Here is a 16119-nt window from a genome sequence, read left to right as displayed (position 1 = left end):
TAGAGTTATCCTGAATGTTCTTCGCCAGAATGAGGGCCCCGTTTCTGCTGTCTGTCAGGAGCGCGACACGAGGAAAATTGTACAAAATAGCATGGTCTAATGCCTTCTCGATAGCAAGGAGCTCGGCGGACAACGAGGAAAGGGTTTTGTGCGTGTAATAGCTATCTAAAAAACCTGTCCTATCGTGCAGGAAAGCGGCGCTGGAATGCCCATCTGCGACTGACCCATCCGTGTAATAGATTTCAAAACCACCCTTTGTCAGCTGATCCTTCTTTTCCCCGTGGAGCAGCATGATACCTGCCTGGTCTATAGCGTGCTTGTTGGGTGCAGAACCCTTGAAAAATTCTAAGTCGGAGCTAATTTTAGTGCAAAATGAAGCAGTGTTCTCGAAAACCTCAACTCTATCTATTATGCTGCCAAACTCCCGATATGCCTTAGCGTAGCCCGTGTTTAAATCCCTATTTGCTGACACTGTTTCACTTGCTGGGAGATTAAATGCAAACACCTTAACCAACTCTTTCGCCGCCAGGAATCTCAACCTGTAGTCCGGGGAAGTTCTCCTGCCATGTGATATATGATAGGAACGGGAGTGCAGATTATCAGACCCAGCGACTTTCTGAGGTGATGGTTGCAGTGGGATTTGATTTCGGCCAAGGCAGATTTTGACAGGTTGCAGAATGATGAGCACGCGTACTCTAGCCTACTTCTGACAAATGCCTTGTAAAATATAAGCCCTCTTTTGGGGCTGATACCATAGTGACACCCACTGAGTAATCTGAGAAACGCACAGTTTCTGTTCGATTCCGAGATGGCCAGATCAATGTGACCAGAGGCTGAGTTGTTTGCTGAGATAGTCCTGCCAAGGTATTTGATCTGCTCTACTTGTCTGATCTCAACTCCTTGATGCGAGATATTTAGCGCAGCTCTACGATTGTTGAAGTAAATCACTTTAGACTTCACCGGATTGAATGACAGGTTTAGCCTATTGCATTTTTCTTCGAACTTATCTATACTGTCTTCCAGCACACCTTTCGCAATGGATACGTCTTTATGAAAACAAACTATGAAAAAGTCATCAGCATACTGAAACAGTAAGCAGTTATGACTGTTAATATCATGTAGTTCGGCTGTGTAAAGGTTAAAAAGGGTTGGGCTGAGACAGCTACCCTGGCTAACACCTCTGTTCACCTCTACCTCGCTTTTGCCCTTTATGAGAATTCGTCTGTTAAGGAAGCTGGAGATCCAAGCCGTGAGGCTTGTATTGAACCGCATATCCCTCATCCTGTGCTCGAGTGTGTCCACTCTTACGCAGTCGAACGCTCTTTGTAAATCTAGGCAAGCTGCGACAACCTGACAACCCCTCGCCTTCAGCGCCAGAACTTTGTTGATAAGGTCGTTGATGCAAAGAGCCGTGGACCTGTTTCTCCTGAAGGCATAGGACCTGACCGGCAGCAGGTCACAGTTTCCTATGTGCTCGTCCAACTTCAACTTGATCAACCCCTCTATGGAGTCAAACAGCGTGTTAATCAAACAAATCGGCCTATGGTTTTGGAAGGAAGTAGGGTCTGCATTCTTCTTGGGGATGCGTACCACTTTTATCCTGCGCCAGACTTCAGGGATGACGCCACTCAGCCATACTTTATTTATAATTTCAAAAATGTCTTGTTTTTTCCCACTTGGTAGCTTTTGAAGCATCCTGAACGAGATGCCATCAGGGCCTCTAGCCGAATTGGGGTTCCTGGTTTTTAGGAAGGCCAGGAATTCTTCCAGTTTCAGGGGTTCCGGGTCGTCTGGTCCTAACAAAGGGGCAGGAATTTTCTTAGGGGGCCTACTGTTTGACGTGGATGGGGTTACTTTAACCATATTGAGAAAGTTTTTGTCATCTTCGTTCGTCCATTTGTTCCCTACATTCTTGATTTGACCGTATTTTTTGATGTTCTTCACCCTGCTCCACATAGAGGGCGATGAGGAGACCTCTTCTATAAACTTGGAAAAGTTGCGCTTTCTAAGATTTTTTACGTAATTTTGTAGATTTTTGTCAGCTTCTAAGGTTGCTCTGGCATCAGCCAATTTTTTGGTGAGGTAGAATTTTTGCCTGCAAGCATTTCTCACGCGAAAAAGTTTTTCCGTTTCCTCGTTCCACCATTTCTTAGCAACGTACTTGTTCTTGCTTGGGAATGTGACCGTGTTTTTTAAGGTCAGGGATTTCACTTTTTCATTGAGCTCCTCCAGATTTGAGAAATCACTTGCACCCAGAATCCGGGCTATTCTGTTGTGAAGGATCTTCTTGCCTTGGAGGGGGGCATTTAGGCCTTGTACTGATAATACAATTGGGAAGTGGTTGATGTTCGTAATTTTTGTTTTGAGGACTTGCCAGTTAATAGTTCCATTTATGTAGTTCGAAAAAGAAAGGTCAAGAACGGAGAATTGAGATGGGCTCCTGGAGAAGGTTGGCGAACCGTCGTTTAGGCAGATAAATCCGGCCTCCCGGGTGGAATTCTCAATGCTGCGACCCTTGCGATCACAGATCGGACTTCCCCAGATAGAAGACCTAGCGTTGAAGTCCCCGCCCACTATTGAGGGTATGTCAAGCGAAGCCGCGAATTCGAGAAACTTTTTTGTGCCCGATTTAAACTGTGAAACTGTTGTTGATGGCGGTGCATATATGCTAAAAATATTGAAATTGCTCTTGAGGTTTAATGTTTTTATTCCTAAAATTTCCAAGTCGTTCTCTATTTTTAAAATGCTGAATTGAATGTTTTTCCTGACGTAGATGCCAACCCCGCCGTAGCCGTCCTCTCTGGGCCTGCAGAAAAAGTTATAGTCTAAAATGCTGCAGTCCGCGTTGTTCAACACCCGAATCTCTGAGAGGATGGCAATATCTATTGCGTTCTTGTCTAGGAACATTGAGAGGAGCTGTTTGTTGTTGTTGTGTGTCAGACTTTGAATATTTAGCTGAAGAATCTTCATTGTTGGATGTTTTGAGAACCAACTGCCATCCCTTGGGCAATCTGACGCCTATCTAGTTCTGCGTTGGAAGCATTGACAAATTCTCTAATTTCCTTAATAAATTTATTCGCTAAAGAATCCCCTTTAATGATGTTGTTTGGATCAATCAGGAACGCTGTGAGTTTGGCTCCTAGTGCGTTTAGCTTATCCTGGGCCAGAGAAGATGCCACGGATGAAGATCTCACAAATTTCTCGCTCATTTTGACGTAGTCTGAGTTTATTGAGTTCTTCCACTCTGCCATGTTGGCTGCTGCCTTGGCCGCCTCTGCGTTCCGGGCGGCAACCCTATTGGATTTGGTCACTTCCGCGAAAGAGGTGACAGAATGAATTTCCCTGGCGGACTCTAAGCTGTTATTTAAGAATTCAGGGGAGCGGTTAGATTGCCAACTGGGTCTAGGAAATTCCCCTTGATCCCTTAGGTTGGGGGAAGTTCTATCAAAAAAGGTTCGGATATCTAGCCTTGACCTCAGCTCTAGTTAGGTTTTCCAGTGTCCATACACTTTTGAATGGCGTACGCTTTTTTCCTGGCCTCACACTGCGGGTGGATGGCAGCATGTTCCCCCTTGCAGTTAGCACAGACCAGCCCTGAGCAGATAATATCTTTGCTGTGATCTTGTCCGCATTTGAAACATTTCGCTCCACTCTTGCAATGTTGCGCCAGATGGCCAAACCTAAAGCACCTGAAACATTGAATAAGCTGAACAAAAGGTTTCACTTCTACTTTAGAAAATAGAAAATTGATTTTGGTTGGTAACGGCTCTCCTCTGAACCAGAGTTTCACCCTGCCAGTAGGTACACGTTCCCCCGATGCTCTATCCCTTCGCGTAATCCGAACTATCTCCTCAATTGGGACATCCGAGGTTACAAGCTCCGCTAGCTGTTCCTCCGAGTAGTGCCCGGGGATCCCAAAAATTAACCCTGCTTTTTGGACGAAGTGCCTAAAGATTCGGGTTGAGTACCCTTGAGCAGCGAAAACACTGTTTTCCACTAGCCCGTTTGCACACTCCGCCGACCCGCACACAATCTTGCACCTGCCATAGCCCATTCTAGCAACCTCCTCGATATCGCTAATGCCCTGTTTCAGCAGCAGATCGGATAGATCAAACTGGTTTATAGCAATTCTGGCATTATTCGCACTCATTTTGTCGATACAAACAATGTATGGGCCTTTATGCCCCTCATAATACTTGTTAACGATGATTTTGCGGTTACTTCCGTTTTTCGTACTCACGGAAGCCACACAAACCGCGTCAGTCTTCTCTCTCTCTTTCGTCGTAGAAATGTTTGATGTCATGCTTGTTGTCGTGTTCGTGGACATGTTTGTCGACACGTTCGTCGACAAGTTTGGTTTCTTGCACAGCAGTTTAGAAGCCAAAAGCTGCGGAGCCGTTTTTGCCGCCATCTTTACTCCTACCCGCATGGCGGATTTAGCTTCTCCTTCCCTTTTTTTCAGCGTTTCCATGCGAATTTTAACTCCCGTCGCCTTCTCCGTGGCCATCCTTGTCTTTCCTATGCTTGCCATGCTTCTCAGGGTCCAGACGGAGTTCCAAGAGCCGTTTTAAGAGTTATTCCGGAACGCCATGCAGTAAATTCCAGGTTTTTCGACTTAATTGATGAAGCTTTGGGAATTTCTTCGCGCCGTCTTCGTAGGCGTGTGAGGCACCCCCAGAAGCTTCGGAAAATGTCTTTTTGATTAAAACTATTAAAACGTCTTGAAATATGTTAATTTTTTCCCTCCGCAAACAATTTTAGGTACGCGCCATACCAGTGTTGAACAACGTTTTTGCTTGTTATTTTTTGCACGAACGGAAAACAGACACCATTTATTGTATTTTTGCAAAAGCGCGCATTTATATCGATCGACTTTCAGCGATCTGGAACAAGTTTATTAAATAAAAAAAACTGAGGCGGCGTCTTTTAGTGGGGAGACAAATAAACGCCAGTGCTAGAGAACACAAACATACATGAGTACTATCGATAAAATATATCGACTGAGATGTTTAACATCTTGACCCCATAAAAATGATTTCAATTTGATTTAATTTAACTCCGAGAAAATCGTTCACATGGTACATTGGAAACTGTCGATTGCCTGATCATTGTCTGGCCTAATCTAAATTACTATTATTTTTAAGCTTGTTATTGTAATAAACTTTAATATACCACAAAAAGAATAAAATCTACCATTGTTTACTAATATGTATGGTAAATTGGTTTATTCACTTCAAATTCGACATCAAAATATACCTAGAATACGCGGTATATGGCAATAGAGCCATAAAATAGACTAAAACAATATCTAACTAGTGGTAACATTATTAAAACACATGAGTTTGGTACAAAGATATCATACATTCATAATTAAACCTGTTGTGTAGTGATTTTTGAGCTACAAATTTGAATCATAGTTCCTCATACATATCATAGAAAAAAACCCCCGCCAAATGACTAGCACAAGTATCGATAAATAGCTATATATCACCCTTTCCAGCACTGTTACTTCACTATTGAATGATGCCGGCAAGTCTCTCAAAGCAACAGTAAAGTAAATATGTCGCTTCAAGAAAATAACACTTCTTTGACAAATATGCTTAGCAATTTGAAATTAAACGAGAATATTACCGAGAATAAAAGAGTAAGTTTTTCATTTGCCGTGTCTCCCTACACGGCACTTTCATTCCACCAGTTTCTGTCGCAGAAGAATGACGATCTCCCGTGCAAACTGCCCCAAATGGGCGAAGCTGGCAATAGTGACGACGAAAATACACCTAGCAGAGAAAGCAGCAGTGTTATTTTTGTTGATTCGGATGATTCGTTGAGCGCGGTCAGCTTCTTCCATTTATCCGAGATTAATAGCACTTCAGCAGAGGATAACATCCTCATCGAAGAGACAGAACCTGAAGAGACAATCAGCAGAAGCAGTAAGAAAAATTTTCCCCAAAAATAATAATGTACAAGGCGTAGTAATTTTCAAAACAAATATAATAGATTCTAGTCTGGGCAACATGGATCAAAGATCTTCAAGAAAACGTGGGACATCTGGGGAATCACCCGCCAGTGGATCGGTAGAAAAATGTAAGTCGGGAGTAGGTATCTGAAGAATGATATAAAATAGATGGATTTATATTCGTAGATCAGTCGGTGGGTCGTGCCAGCACCCCTACTAATCCGACAGTGGTAACCCGCAGTGGACGCGCCGTGCGCACTGTTCTGGATACCACATTTGATTACTCCTCGTCGCAGCCGGAGGGGGAAGACGAGTCGATTAGTTTTTCGATCGACAGTGATGATGACGATTATAACGTGGATCAGAGCCCCACGGAGCTTAAATGGGTGGGTCGCAAACAGAGGCGCTTCTCCTATCAGCACAGCAGCAGCAGCGAAGCCAATAGCCCCGAAAGCGATCGACGTCTAATATATATTGATCTGAGCCAGTCTGTGGCGATTGTGGGGGACAACCCCGTAGCCGATCTATCGGTTGATGATGATCCGGAGCTCAAGACGAAACTGCACAAGTTCCTGGGACTTATTGCCCCGCGCCGGCGCCTCTACAATCCCATGGACAACTTTGACGATGACCCAGATAACTCTCCGCAAAAGGAGACTCTTCCAGTGGCCTCCAAGAGTCATCTAACTGAGACGACCACCTTATCGACACCCAAACGCCTTATTACGCCCATCACACCGACAAGCAGCAACACCTGGTCAATGCTGAACACATCGAAACTGTATATACCCACATTTCAGGAGAGGCAAGCTAAGTTTTATGACGATCTGATTGTCCAGGTGAATTCCACCTTCATTGAGACACAGACACCGGCCTTCCTCAAGGAGCCGATCGATCTGAGTGGACTGCCAAGCGATAAACAGCGTGCGAGCATTTGCCGGCGCCACAATGGAAGCATTGCCTGCCTAGAACAGCATCCGCTCTTCTACGGATTCGTCGAATCCCTAAATCGTTAGTTAAATACGTTTGTCCTAAAGAAAAACTAACACTTTATTTCCACTTACAGCTCAGAATTTAATCAATATGTGCCATCCGCGGGCTTTGCCCTATCGCAAAGGTGACTTTGAGAAGTGCAAAGTGGCTCTGGCCAAGGTCCTATTTAGTATGTTCAATCATGCCATCTTTCACTGCGGCCTTCAGGCGAAAATCTATTGGAAAAATAGCATGAGTACTCCCTGCAGCAGCGAGCTGGGTTTCAACTCTTCAGGCAACCGCACTGCGCGTATTCTGCTGTGGAAGCACATCAATCAACCGGGCATGCTTATAAAGCCACTGCTGCATGAGATGTGCCATGTGGCGGCCTTTGTCTTTAACCGTGAGACAGGACATGGCGACAACTGCCGCAAATGGTAGGCTGCCAAGCCTCATCTTGCTTCTCTTGTTTATCCCCTATCTCTTGTGTATTCTCAGGGCCTACCAAGCAAAGAGCCTGATACCAGAGCTGGCATTGAATAGTGACTGCGATGCCAGCTATAAATATTCCTGCACGCTCTGCGCCCGTTGCTCCTATGGCCTGGTAACGTTTGAAAACGAGGCGGAGCTACTCCGGTGTCAGTACTGCCAGTTTGAGGTGAACGTAGAGCGTTGGCGCATCACTGACACACAGAAAATCTGGCGTCCCAATCAGTTCAACACCCCATTCAAGACTTTTGTTCGTGAGAATTACCTGCTGGTCAATAATGTGGATACGCACAGCGCCAAAATGCAAATTCTAAATCGAAATTTTATGGACAGAGAAACCACATAATTTAATGATTCCTTTCCAATAGTTAATCTTAGCTAGTTTCAATGCTATTTATACACATATTTACCATTACATATCAATTTTTTGTTATTCTGCAGTCGTTGTTGTTTAGAGGTGGAGAGCTATCGATGGCACTATCGCTGGTTTGGCACTATCGAAAATTAATTCGATTTAGTAAAAATCCTTATGTTCAAATATTTATGCGTGCCAGCGACGTCTGTAGAATCCAAACTCATGTTCAGGCTGGACAAATCGTCTCTGATAGGAGGACTCGCCTTAAGGAAAAAAACATTAATATGTTCCAATCCTGGACGGAGAACGATTAACCTATTATAAGCCAAGGGGGTATTTCAATTTACAACCGAATATAATGAATATTTAACAATGTTAGCGCAGTTCAGGAGAAAGATATAGTGTTTAAATTTAGAGGAAAGATGGCATAAGTTTACAAGATGAATTTACAATCTTTAATATCTTCCGCCATTTACCTCAAGTAGTTAAACTATTTAAATAGAGGGGGCTTAAGTGGGCTAAGTTCGATGCATCATCACACGAGACGATATATTGTTGTTGAGGAACCAAAATTGAGCCAAAAAAAATAAATTTCAAGTGTGTAAAATAAGCCAGTCATTTAGAAAATAGATTCATTATGTAAGATATGAATATTAGTTTATAAGATTTGAATATTAGTTTAAGATTTACTCATCGATAGTATTATAAGAAATACCAATGTACTCGATATATCGATACTTGTCGAGGACAAGTATCGATATGCCAACACACATTCATTCGAATACGCCGATCAAAAAAGAAGAACATATAATAAAACCGTGCTATTAAAAGTTTACATATCAGGTGTGGGGTTTGCCCAAAAAAAAAAAAAAAACTCTGCGATGAACAATGCAGACATAAGAGCGAAAACCAAAAGTGAACTTAGCGACATATTGCGTAGCGACATAACGTATATTTTGATCAAGATGCCAACATACACCAATTACGTACAGCAGTGAAAAAAATCATGGAAGACACGCATGAGCTAGGAAATACGGCGCCAAGCGCAGACGAGACTATGCAGGCAGACATTTTTGCAGTCCCGGTTGAGCGCGAGATAGATAGAGACAACCGTAGTGCACAACACGCAGTAAAAGCGGCGCCAGAAGAATATGGTGAAAATGTGCAGAAGGCTCGAGAAGCATTCATGCCGCGACAAAACAACGCTTGTTCGAAATTGACCATGCGATCAGATGAATACGAAGAAGAATCGCGCCGTTTGCAGCAGTTGGAACAATTGTACGTTTCTCGCAAGCGCTTAGCTGATCTCAAATTAAGCATATTGAAAACGGAGAAAGAGGCTATGGAGTTGGAAACGCCGAGAGATTGCATCGACTTGACACACATTGAGGCGTTGATGCGTCCATTTTCTGGAGATGACGACCAGGCTGTAACCAGTTGAATAAGTAACTTTGAGGACATTATGAATTTCCATGGTGTATCCGAGTCCAAATGCTGGATATTAGCGAAGCGGCTGCTAGGCGGATCGGCGAAGGCGTACATCGACCATGTGGCGCCTTTGACTTGGCAATTGATGCGAGCAGAATTGCTCAACGTCTTTGAGCAGAAAGTGACAGCGTGGGACATTGGAAAGCGACTGGAGGCACGGAAAATTGCAAATAATGAAAGCGCATTGCAATATTTCGTCGCAATGTGCAGCATAGCGTCGCAAGCAGACATGGCCACGAGCGATGTGGTCAAATTCATCGTAGAGGGACTGCGGGACAAGACGGGCATGGCAGCATCCATGCTATATTGCAGCACACTCAACGAGTTGCGTGACAAGATGGTCACCTATGATAAGGTCAGAAGAGCTCCTGGCGTCGTAGCAATTCGTAGCGAAGGTATGACAAAGGGAAAACTAAATGTGAGTATGGCAGTTGGGCAGCAGCAAGGTGGTGGCGCAATGCGTTGCTACAACTGTCGGCAATTTGGGCACGTTATGAAGGAATGCAGTCAGCCAAAGAGACCGGATGGGGCATGTTTTAACTGTTGGAGTACCAGCCACCTATATTCGCAGTGCCCGAAACGAAAGATGGCCACTAGGGTAGCTGCAGTTCAAGATGAGGAGCGACCAGGAGAAAAAAACAACGACGATTTAGCGGCTGTCCAGTTAATCACTTTATGACTTCCGTTTGGTGAACAAAGAGGCGTCAGTATTTTTAGTCTATTTGATACAGGTAGCCCTGTAAGTTTTATTCATAAGTCTTTGATACCGAAGTCGGCTATAGTTGAAGCCTATAATGAAGTTAGGAAATACTATGGACTAGGAGGACAACCAATTCCCATATGGGGAAAATTTAAGTGCCATATTGAATTTTGCACAAAGAAATATATCGTATTATTAAACATCGTAGATGATAACATGCTGCCTTTGCTGGTATTGTTGGGACGCGATGCCCTTAAAGTTATTGAAGTAAAATTAGTTCATAAGAAAAATATCAATGCGAAGCAACACACATCATTAAGTTCGTTAAAGCAAAAAGCTATTAGTTTAACCTGCGCGTCATTATTCACCGAACGTAAAAATAATATTAACACGAGGGGGAACGTTGTGAGCTGCTGCGGACACCGCAACTCTACGGTTATACCCGATACTAAGTCAGTATGGCTCTCCTCCGGCAGACGCCGCTAATATTAAACGACACGACAAAGAGTGCGTGCGAGAGAGACAGAAAATCAGTCTGAGCGTGACGTCGGGCGCTGCGTAGCCACTGCAAATTGATTTGTTCCTATTGGCTATAAAAATGATCTGATCTGATCCAGATTCAGCAATCTGATAGATATGGTCATTATCTATGATTCTGCGTTTTTAGTTTTCTCGAATGTGCAATATTGTGGATGCAACAGATTTTCGTCCTTTGTGTGGGCGGAAGGGGGTGGGGCGAAATTTTGAGATACACGTTTTATAGTAAGATCTAACAGGAGTGCGGATACCAAATTTGGTTACTCTAGCCTTTATAGTCTCTGAGATTTTTGAATATCCCCAGATTTTCGTCCTTTGCGGGGCGGAAGGGGGTGTGGCGAAATTTTGAAACAAACTCGTCTCGGTCCGATATATTAGGAGTGTGGATACCAAATTTGGTTGCTCTAGCTTTTGTAGTCTCTGAGATCTAGGCGCTAATGTTTTACTCTAAGCAAAGCCGCCTATGCTACGTGTGTGTTAGAGAGAGACAGGGCGAGAAAAAATTAAATTGTTTTCTTGATGCTGGCTATAATAATAATACGATCCAAATCAGATTCCGCAGTCTTAAAGATATGGTCATTCTCTACAACTCTACGTTTTTCGTTTTCTCATATCTTTAAAATTGTGGATGCCACAGATTTTCGTCCTTTGTGGGGCGGAAGTGGGCGGGGCGAAGTTTTCAAATATTTTTGTAGCAGTGACATATCACAGAAGTCTGGATCCAAAACATCGTTGCTCTAGCTCTTATAGTCTTTGAGCACTAGGCGCTGAAGGGGACGGACAGACGGACAGACGGACAGACGGACGGACGGACAGACAGACAGGGCTCAATCGACTCGGCTATTGATGCTGATCAAGAATATATATACTTTATGGGGTCGGAAACGATTCCTTCTGGACGTTACACACATCCACTTTTACCACAAATCTAATATACCCCAATACTCATTTTGAGTATCGGGTATAATAAATTTCAGTTAACAATCGAGTGCAACGGAAAGCCATGGCCCTGTATTGCTGCGGCGACGCCTCACACGGTCAATTGGGACTCGGTGGCATCGAGAATGACCAGGTGAGTCTTGTGCACAAGCACACAAGGAATGGAATACATTTGGATACCCCACTAACAAACTGTCGGGCTTGATTTTCTTGTTTTGTTCGTCTGCAGATCCTTGTACCTAGTCAGATAAAGTTTAAGCCCGATTCGCCGGTGCAACAGATTGCCGGCGGACATCGCCACACGCTCTTCCTCACTGCCAACGGGCAGGTGATTGCGGCCTGCGGAAATAGCGATCACCACCAGCTTTTCCACGAGTTGCCCACCAAAAGGCCACGTATGTCGCCGTTTAGTATGTAAATTTCATTAATCGTGTTTTGTAATCTCTTTCAACTAAACTCGAAAATGCGTACCGGGCATAAGACCTGGGATACATGTAGTAGGCTGTGGAATCAAACAAAAGCATAGAAAAAATTGAGGAATGGAAAATAATTTGGAAAATATTCATTCAGTCCCCAGGCCTCGAGTGGGGAGCATCCAAAATTTAAGTTTTTATTTTAGGAAAAAAAAATCAGAAATTCTGTGTTAAAAAAAAAAAAATTGTTGGTTCCTAGTTAACAATTTTTTTGTTACTTTTTGGACTTTTGTTATCTTCTGTCCGTTCCGCATGGACATCAATTCTTGAGCCTTTGGTATTAGCTACATCTACAGACTCACACGAAGTTTGGAATGCGTATGGTGAAGGTATGGGCGATACCTGAACCAATGACCCAAACCTCCAGATCAAAAATATACAGAGACACGTCAATATTACTCTTGGGTGATAAGCAGTAGTCCACTTTCATAGATAATCATTTACACAATATAATAGTGAACATTTCTGGCGGCTTCAAATAAAGAAAGGCGATCGTGATGGTGCCGGGATATCCGAGCAAATACTCCCCCAGTTCGGATTCCCAGTGGCTTGCATCAATATTAATAATCACTATATGACACTGATGCGTTCCTTGTTGGCTTTTGTAGAGGGATGGTGATCCTTCAGACGAAGGAAAGACATCGTGATGGTACCTGGAATATCCGATCAGTTATGCCCTCAGTTCGGATATACAGTGGCTCGCATCAATATCAAATAAACATTATGCGGCGTGATCATGATCGAATAAATTAATACATGACTCGAAGAACCGGCATCAAATGACTACCCATTCAACCGTTCGCTTCTTCTCGCTCTTTTTCAGTTCCGATACCTGAGCTGAAGGCCTATGTTGTCATCCAGATTGCCTGTGGCAGCCGCCATTCCATGGCCCTCACCGAATGGGGCCAGATCCTGAGCTGGGGCGACAACGATTGCGGACAGGTGGGCCATTCCACCGATAACGATGTCATTGAGCTGCCAAAGATCTTGCGCTTTCTAGTGTTCAAAACGGTGGTGCAGATTGCGTGCGGCAACAATCACAGTCTGGCACTCACGAGCTGTAAGTAGCCTCTACCTCTCTGAAGCATTCCCACCCTATAGTGTACCCCCCTCCTTTTAGGTGTTTAACTCTACTCCTGGGGCTTCAACATCTATGGCCAGCTGGGCGTCCAGTCGCCCAAAGATCTGCCGCACTCCAATGCCCCTCTGCAGCTGACGACCATCTTGGGCATCCCACTGGCCACCATCGCATGTGGGGGCAACCATTCTTACCTCATCTCCAAGTCCAGTGCAGTGTTCGGTTGGGGCAAGAACACTTGCGGCCAGCTGGGGCTCAATGACGAGCAGAATCGTACGTATCCCTCGCAACTGAAGACAATGCGCACGCTGGGCGTGAGATTCGTGACCTGCGGTGACGAGTATTCCGTGTTCCTCACCAACGAGGGAGGCGTCTTCACCTTCGGTGCTGGAAACTACGGCCAGCTGGGGCATGGCGTCAGCTACAACGAGATGATACCCCGCATGGTCATAGAACTGATGGGCAGCACCATCACCCAGGTGGTCTGCGGCAATCGGCACACGCTCACGCTGGTTCCCTCCGGCGGTCGAGTGTATAGCTTTGGTTTGGGCGCCTCCGGGCAACGCGAAACACTATAATTCAGACGCTGCCCAAGGTGGTCATCGGTCCCTGGGTCTCGCCCAGTGGCTCCGCATTGATGGAGTCCAGCGAAGGGGCCGATGAATCGGTGGTCATTCGGAAAATCTTCTCCGGCGGAGATCAGTCGATTGTGACGACCACTCTCTACGTGGAAAAGGTGCCGCCCGAGAATTTGCGCAGCTACAAGTGGGACAAAGACTCGAGAGACTTCTGCTGCAAAAACGAAACTAATGCTATTTTTTTTCTCTTTGTTGCAGCCCCAAGTCCCAGATCCTTTTGCTGAAGGCAGAGGCCACACAGCAGTGCGCGCATATCAAGCAGAGCGACCTGGATCTTCTGCAGTGCATGGAGGTGATCTTCAAGGGTCAGGCGTGCCTGAACGGCTCGTTTCTGCTCTCGAACGACGAGCATTTTGGCTGCTCTGCACGCAATTATGGACTGGATCTGAAGGCCGCCGAGGTGGCATTCGATCATCTACGAAGTGTGGAGAACGAGAGCATCAAGCAGGTGGTGCGTACATCTTCCATGACAGCCTTGAATCCCCAATCACCAGTCCCTCCACCCCACCCATCTTTGATCCCTCTGTGATCCGATCCGATCCTCAAATGTAGATCTGGGATAATGTAACAAAAGAATTGATTACTTCGCTGGTGGCCTCCCCAGCCGATAAGGAGAGCCTGCGCGTGTACCTGCTGCTGCCGCTGTACCATGAGTTCATGAACTCCAAGCACTACAAGACGCTGCCGGCGCCCCTGGCCAGTGCCATACTGAAACTGACGAAGAATCCGAGCAAGGTGCTACACAAATGGCTGGCCCAAACGCCAGTGGACTACTTCGAGCGCCTGGTTAACATATTTCTGCACGTGGTGATTCACATTATCAGCTTCAAAATGGGACTGATGGCCATCAGTCCAACGTTGGAGAGTTCCCAAAGGGTGAGGATTTGGATTTGATTCCATTACCGACCACCACCACTAACGCCATCATCCCTTTTAGCTGATGCCATACAATGCTGATTTGGATGTCATATCCGCCGAAAAAATCGGCAGGGTGACACGGTGGACGGCGGGCTTGGCCGCCTGGCGCTCGTGGAGCTGGCGAAAGTTGGGCACTGGACGGCTGTGGAACTCGCGCTGCTTGCGCTCCGCCTCGAGGCACTTGCGCAGCTGCTGCTTCTTCTTGCCCTCGTAGATGTCCTTGAAGCGGTAGACCCGGGGGGTGTGGCAGCCGGCCTTGGCCACCTTGGCTGCCTTCTGGTTGCCGTATTTCTGGGCAACGGTTTTTACACTCAGAAGCGTTGTGCCAACACCACCTCCACCTGCAACTCCACCACCACTATTGGTATCACAATTTTGATTCTTCTCATCGGAAATGCTACGCACACGCTGCTGCTGTTGTCCCTGCTGTCCATTTCCTTGCCCCACGTAATCGCTGGGCACTGTATGTAGTGTGCTCTCAGAGCCACCGCCCGGTACACGGGCCAGTTGCTTTAGATTCATGTCCATGTCCTTTTGCAGTGAGTGCATATCACCGCGTGACTTGGATTTAATGCGCAACGACTCCGTGGCGGGGAAATTACTGTCGTCCGTTGAGTTGAGTTCCGTTTTGGATCGCGACTTCAATGTGTCGCAATGGTACTTCTGTGTCAACTGCTGGCGTCGCTCCTCCTTGATCTTCTCAATGCGCTCGCGATCGAGAATCACTCCCGCGAACACACTCTTTCGTCCGACAGGTGGGGGAAACGGCGTAGCTGATGCTGGCTGATCTTTGGGTACATTATTCTGTATGAGGGAAATGCGATTCTCTGTGGTGGGAGTGATGGCAATCGGTTCGGGTTCGCCGCCGCCGCTGCCGCGCTTCTGACAGATCTCCTCGGTGATGCTCATCCCCGGCAGCCTCTTTGGGGGATTCAAAGTCTTGGGACGCGTAAAATCGAAGCTCTTGCGGCGATTGTTCATTTCTGGCAGTTCTGGCAACTTGCTCAACGACAGATCCTGCAACTGTTTGCCCCCAAACTCACGCACAAAGGCATTCTCGTCCAGCGAACGCGTGATCTGTGCGTTGTTCAGTTTCTTTAGTGAGACAGGTGCGGGCATGGCCTTGGGCATGGACAGAGGCACACTCAACTCATTTGGCTTCTTCATGGAGCCGCCGCGCACCGAAAAGTCAAAGCTGGGCAGCTGCTCCACGGGTGAACTCTCGAATTTATTGGCCAACTCCTTGACACTGAAAGATTGCGATTTGCTGACTGGCATGGCTGGCATTGGTGCCAGATGGAGTTCTGTTGGCAGCTCGTGCTCCTGTTCCATGTTGTCGGGAAAACTGTCGATTTTACGGATGTGTGTGTGTTGTATAGGCCCACCTGGTCCAGGGCATTCAGCTGGAGCCACCGGAAGGCGGCCCGCACGGCCATGGGCAGTGGCAGTGGTCTGACCACTGCGCTGCAGGACTAGCAGGAGGGGGACGCCGAAAACCTTCTTGTCCTTGTAGTCGGGCATCTTGATCTTCTTGATGAACTTCGGGAGCTCCCAGTTCCAGCCGGAGCGATGGGTG

At 46.0% G+C, this 16119-nt stretch overlaps 1 protein-coding gene, 1 long non-coding RNA gene and 1 pseudogene across 2 annotated transcripts; all 3 read left to right on the top strand.

Moving 5' to 3' along the window:
- The first annotated feature begins 5794 nt into the window (after positions 1-5794).
- On the top strand, positions 5795-7797 carry LOC117188728. The gene is made up of 5 exons (XM_033393017.1): positions 5795-5930; positions 5998-6084; positions 6143-6967; positions 7023-7365; positions 7427-7797. Exons 2-5 carry the CDS (start codon positions 6015-6017, stop codon positions 7761-7763), a joined length of 1575 nt encoding a protein of 524 aa, XP_033248908.1. The 5' UTR covers positions 5795-5930; positions 5998-6014; the 3' UTR covers positions 7764-7797.
- Positions 7798-9622: 1825 nt separating this feature from the next.
- Positions 9623-15167, top strand: LOC117188721 (annotated as a pseudogene).
- On the top strand, positions 11872-12682 carry LOC117188744. The gene is made up of 2 exons (XR_004472819.1): positions 11872-12186; positions 12518-12682. It is a non-coding gene; the product is annotated as an uncharacterized LOC117188744 (long non-coding RNA).
- Positions 15168-16119: the final 952 nt, after the last annotated feature.

The sequence above is a fragment of the Drosophila miranda genome, chromosome XL, assembly GCF_003369915.1.
Source record: "Drosophila miranda strain MSH22 chromosome XL, D.miranda_PacBio2.1, whole genome shotgun sequence".
Taxonomy (NCBI): domain Eukaryota; kingdom Metazoa; phylum Arthropoda; class Insecta; order Diptera; family Drosophilidae; genus Drosophila; species Drosophila miranda.
This window is presented reverse-complemented; position numbering and strand designations above follow the sequence as displayed.

What these genes read in the sequence shown, in the direction of transcription:
- LOC117188728 (XM_033393017.1), top strand. Translation starts at nt 6,015, where the DNA reads ATGGATCAAAGATCTTCAAGAAAACGTGGGACATCTGGGGAATCACCC. An exon ending in ATTCGTCGAATCCCTAAATC is followed by an intron (nt 6,968 to 7,022) that starts GTTAGTTAAATA and finishes TTCCACTTACAG; the next exon opens with CTCAGAATTTAATCAATATG. An exon ending in GGCGACAACTGCCGCAAATG is followed by an intron (nt 7,366 to 7,426) that starts GTAGGCTGCCAA and finishes GTGTATTCTCAG; the next exon opens with GGCCTACCAAGCAAAGAGCC.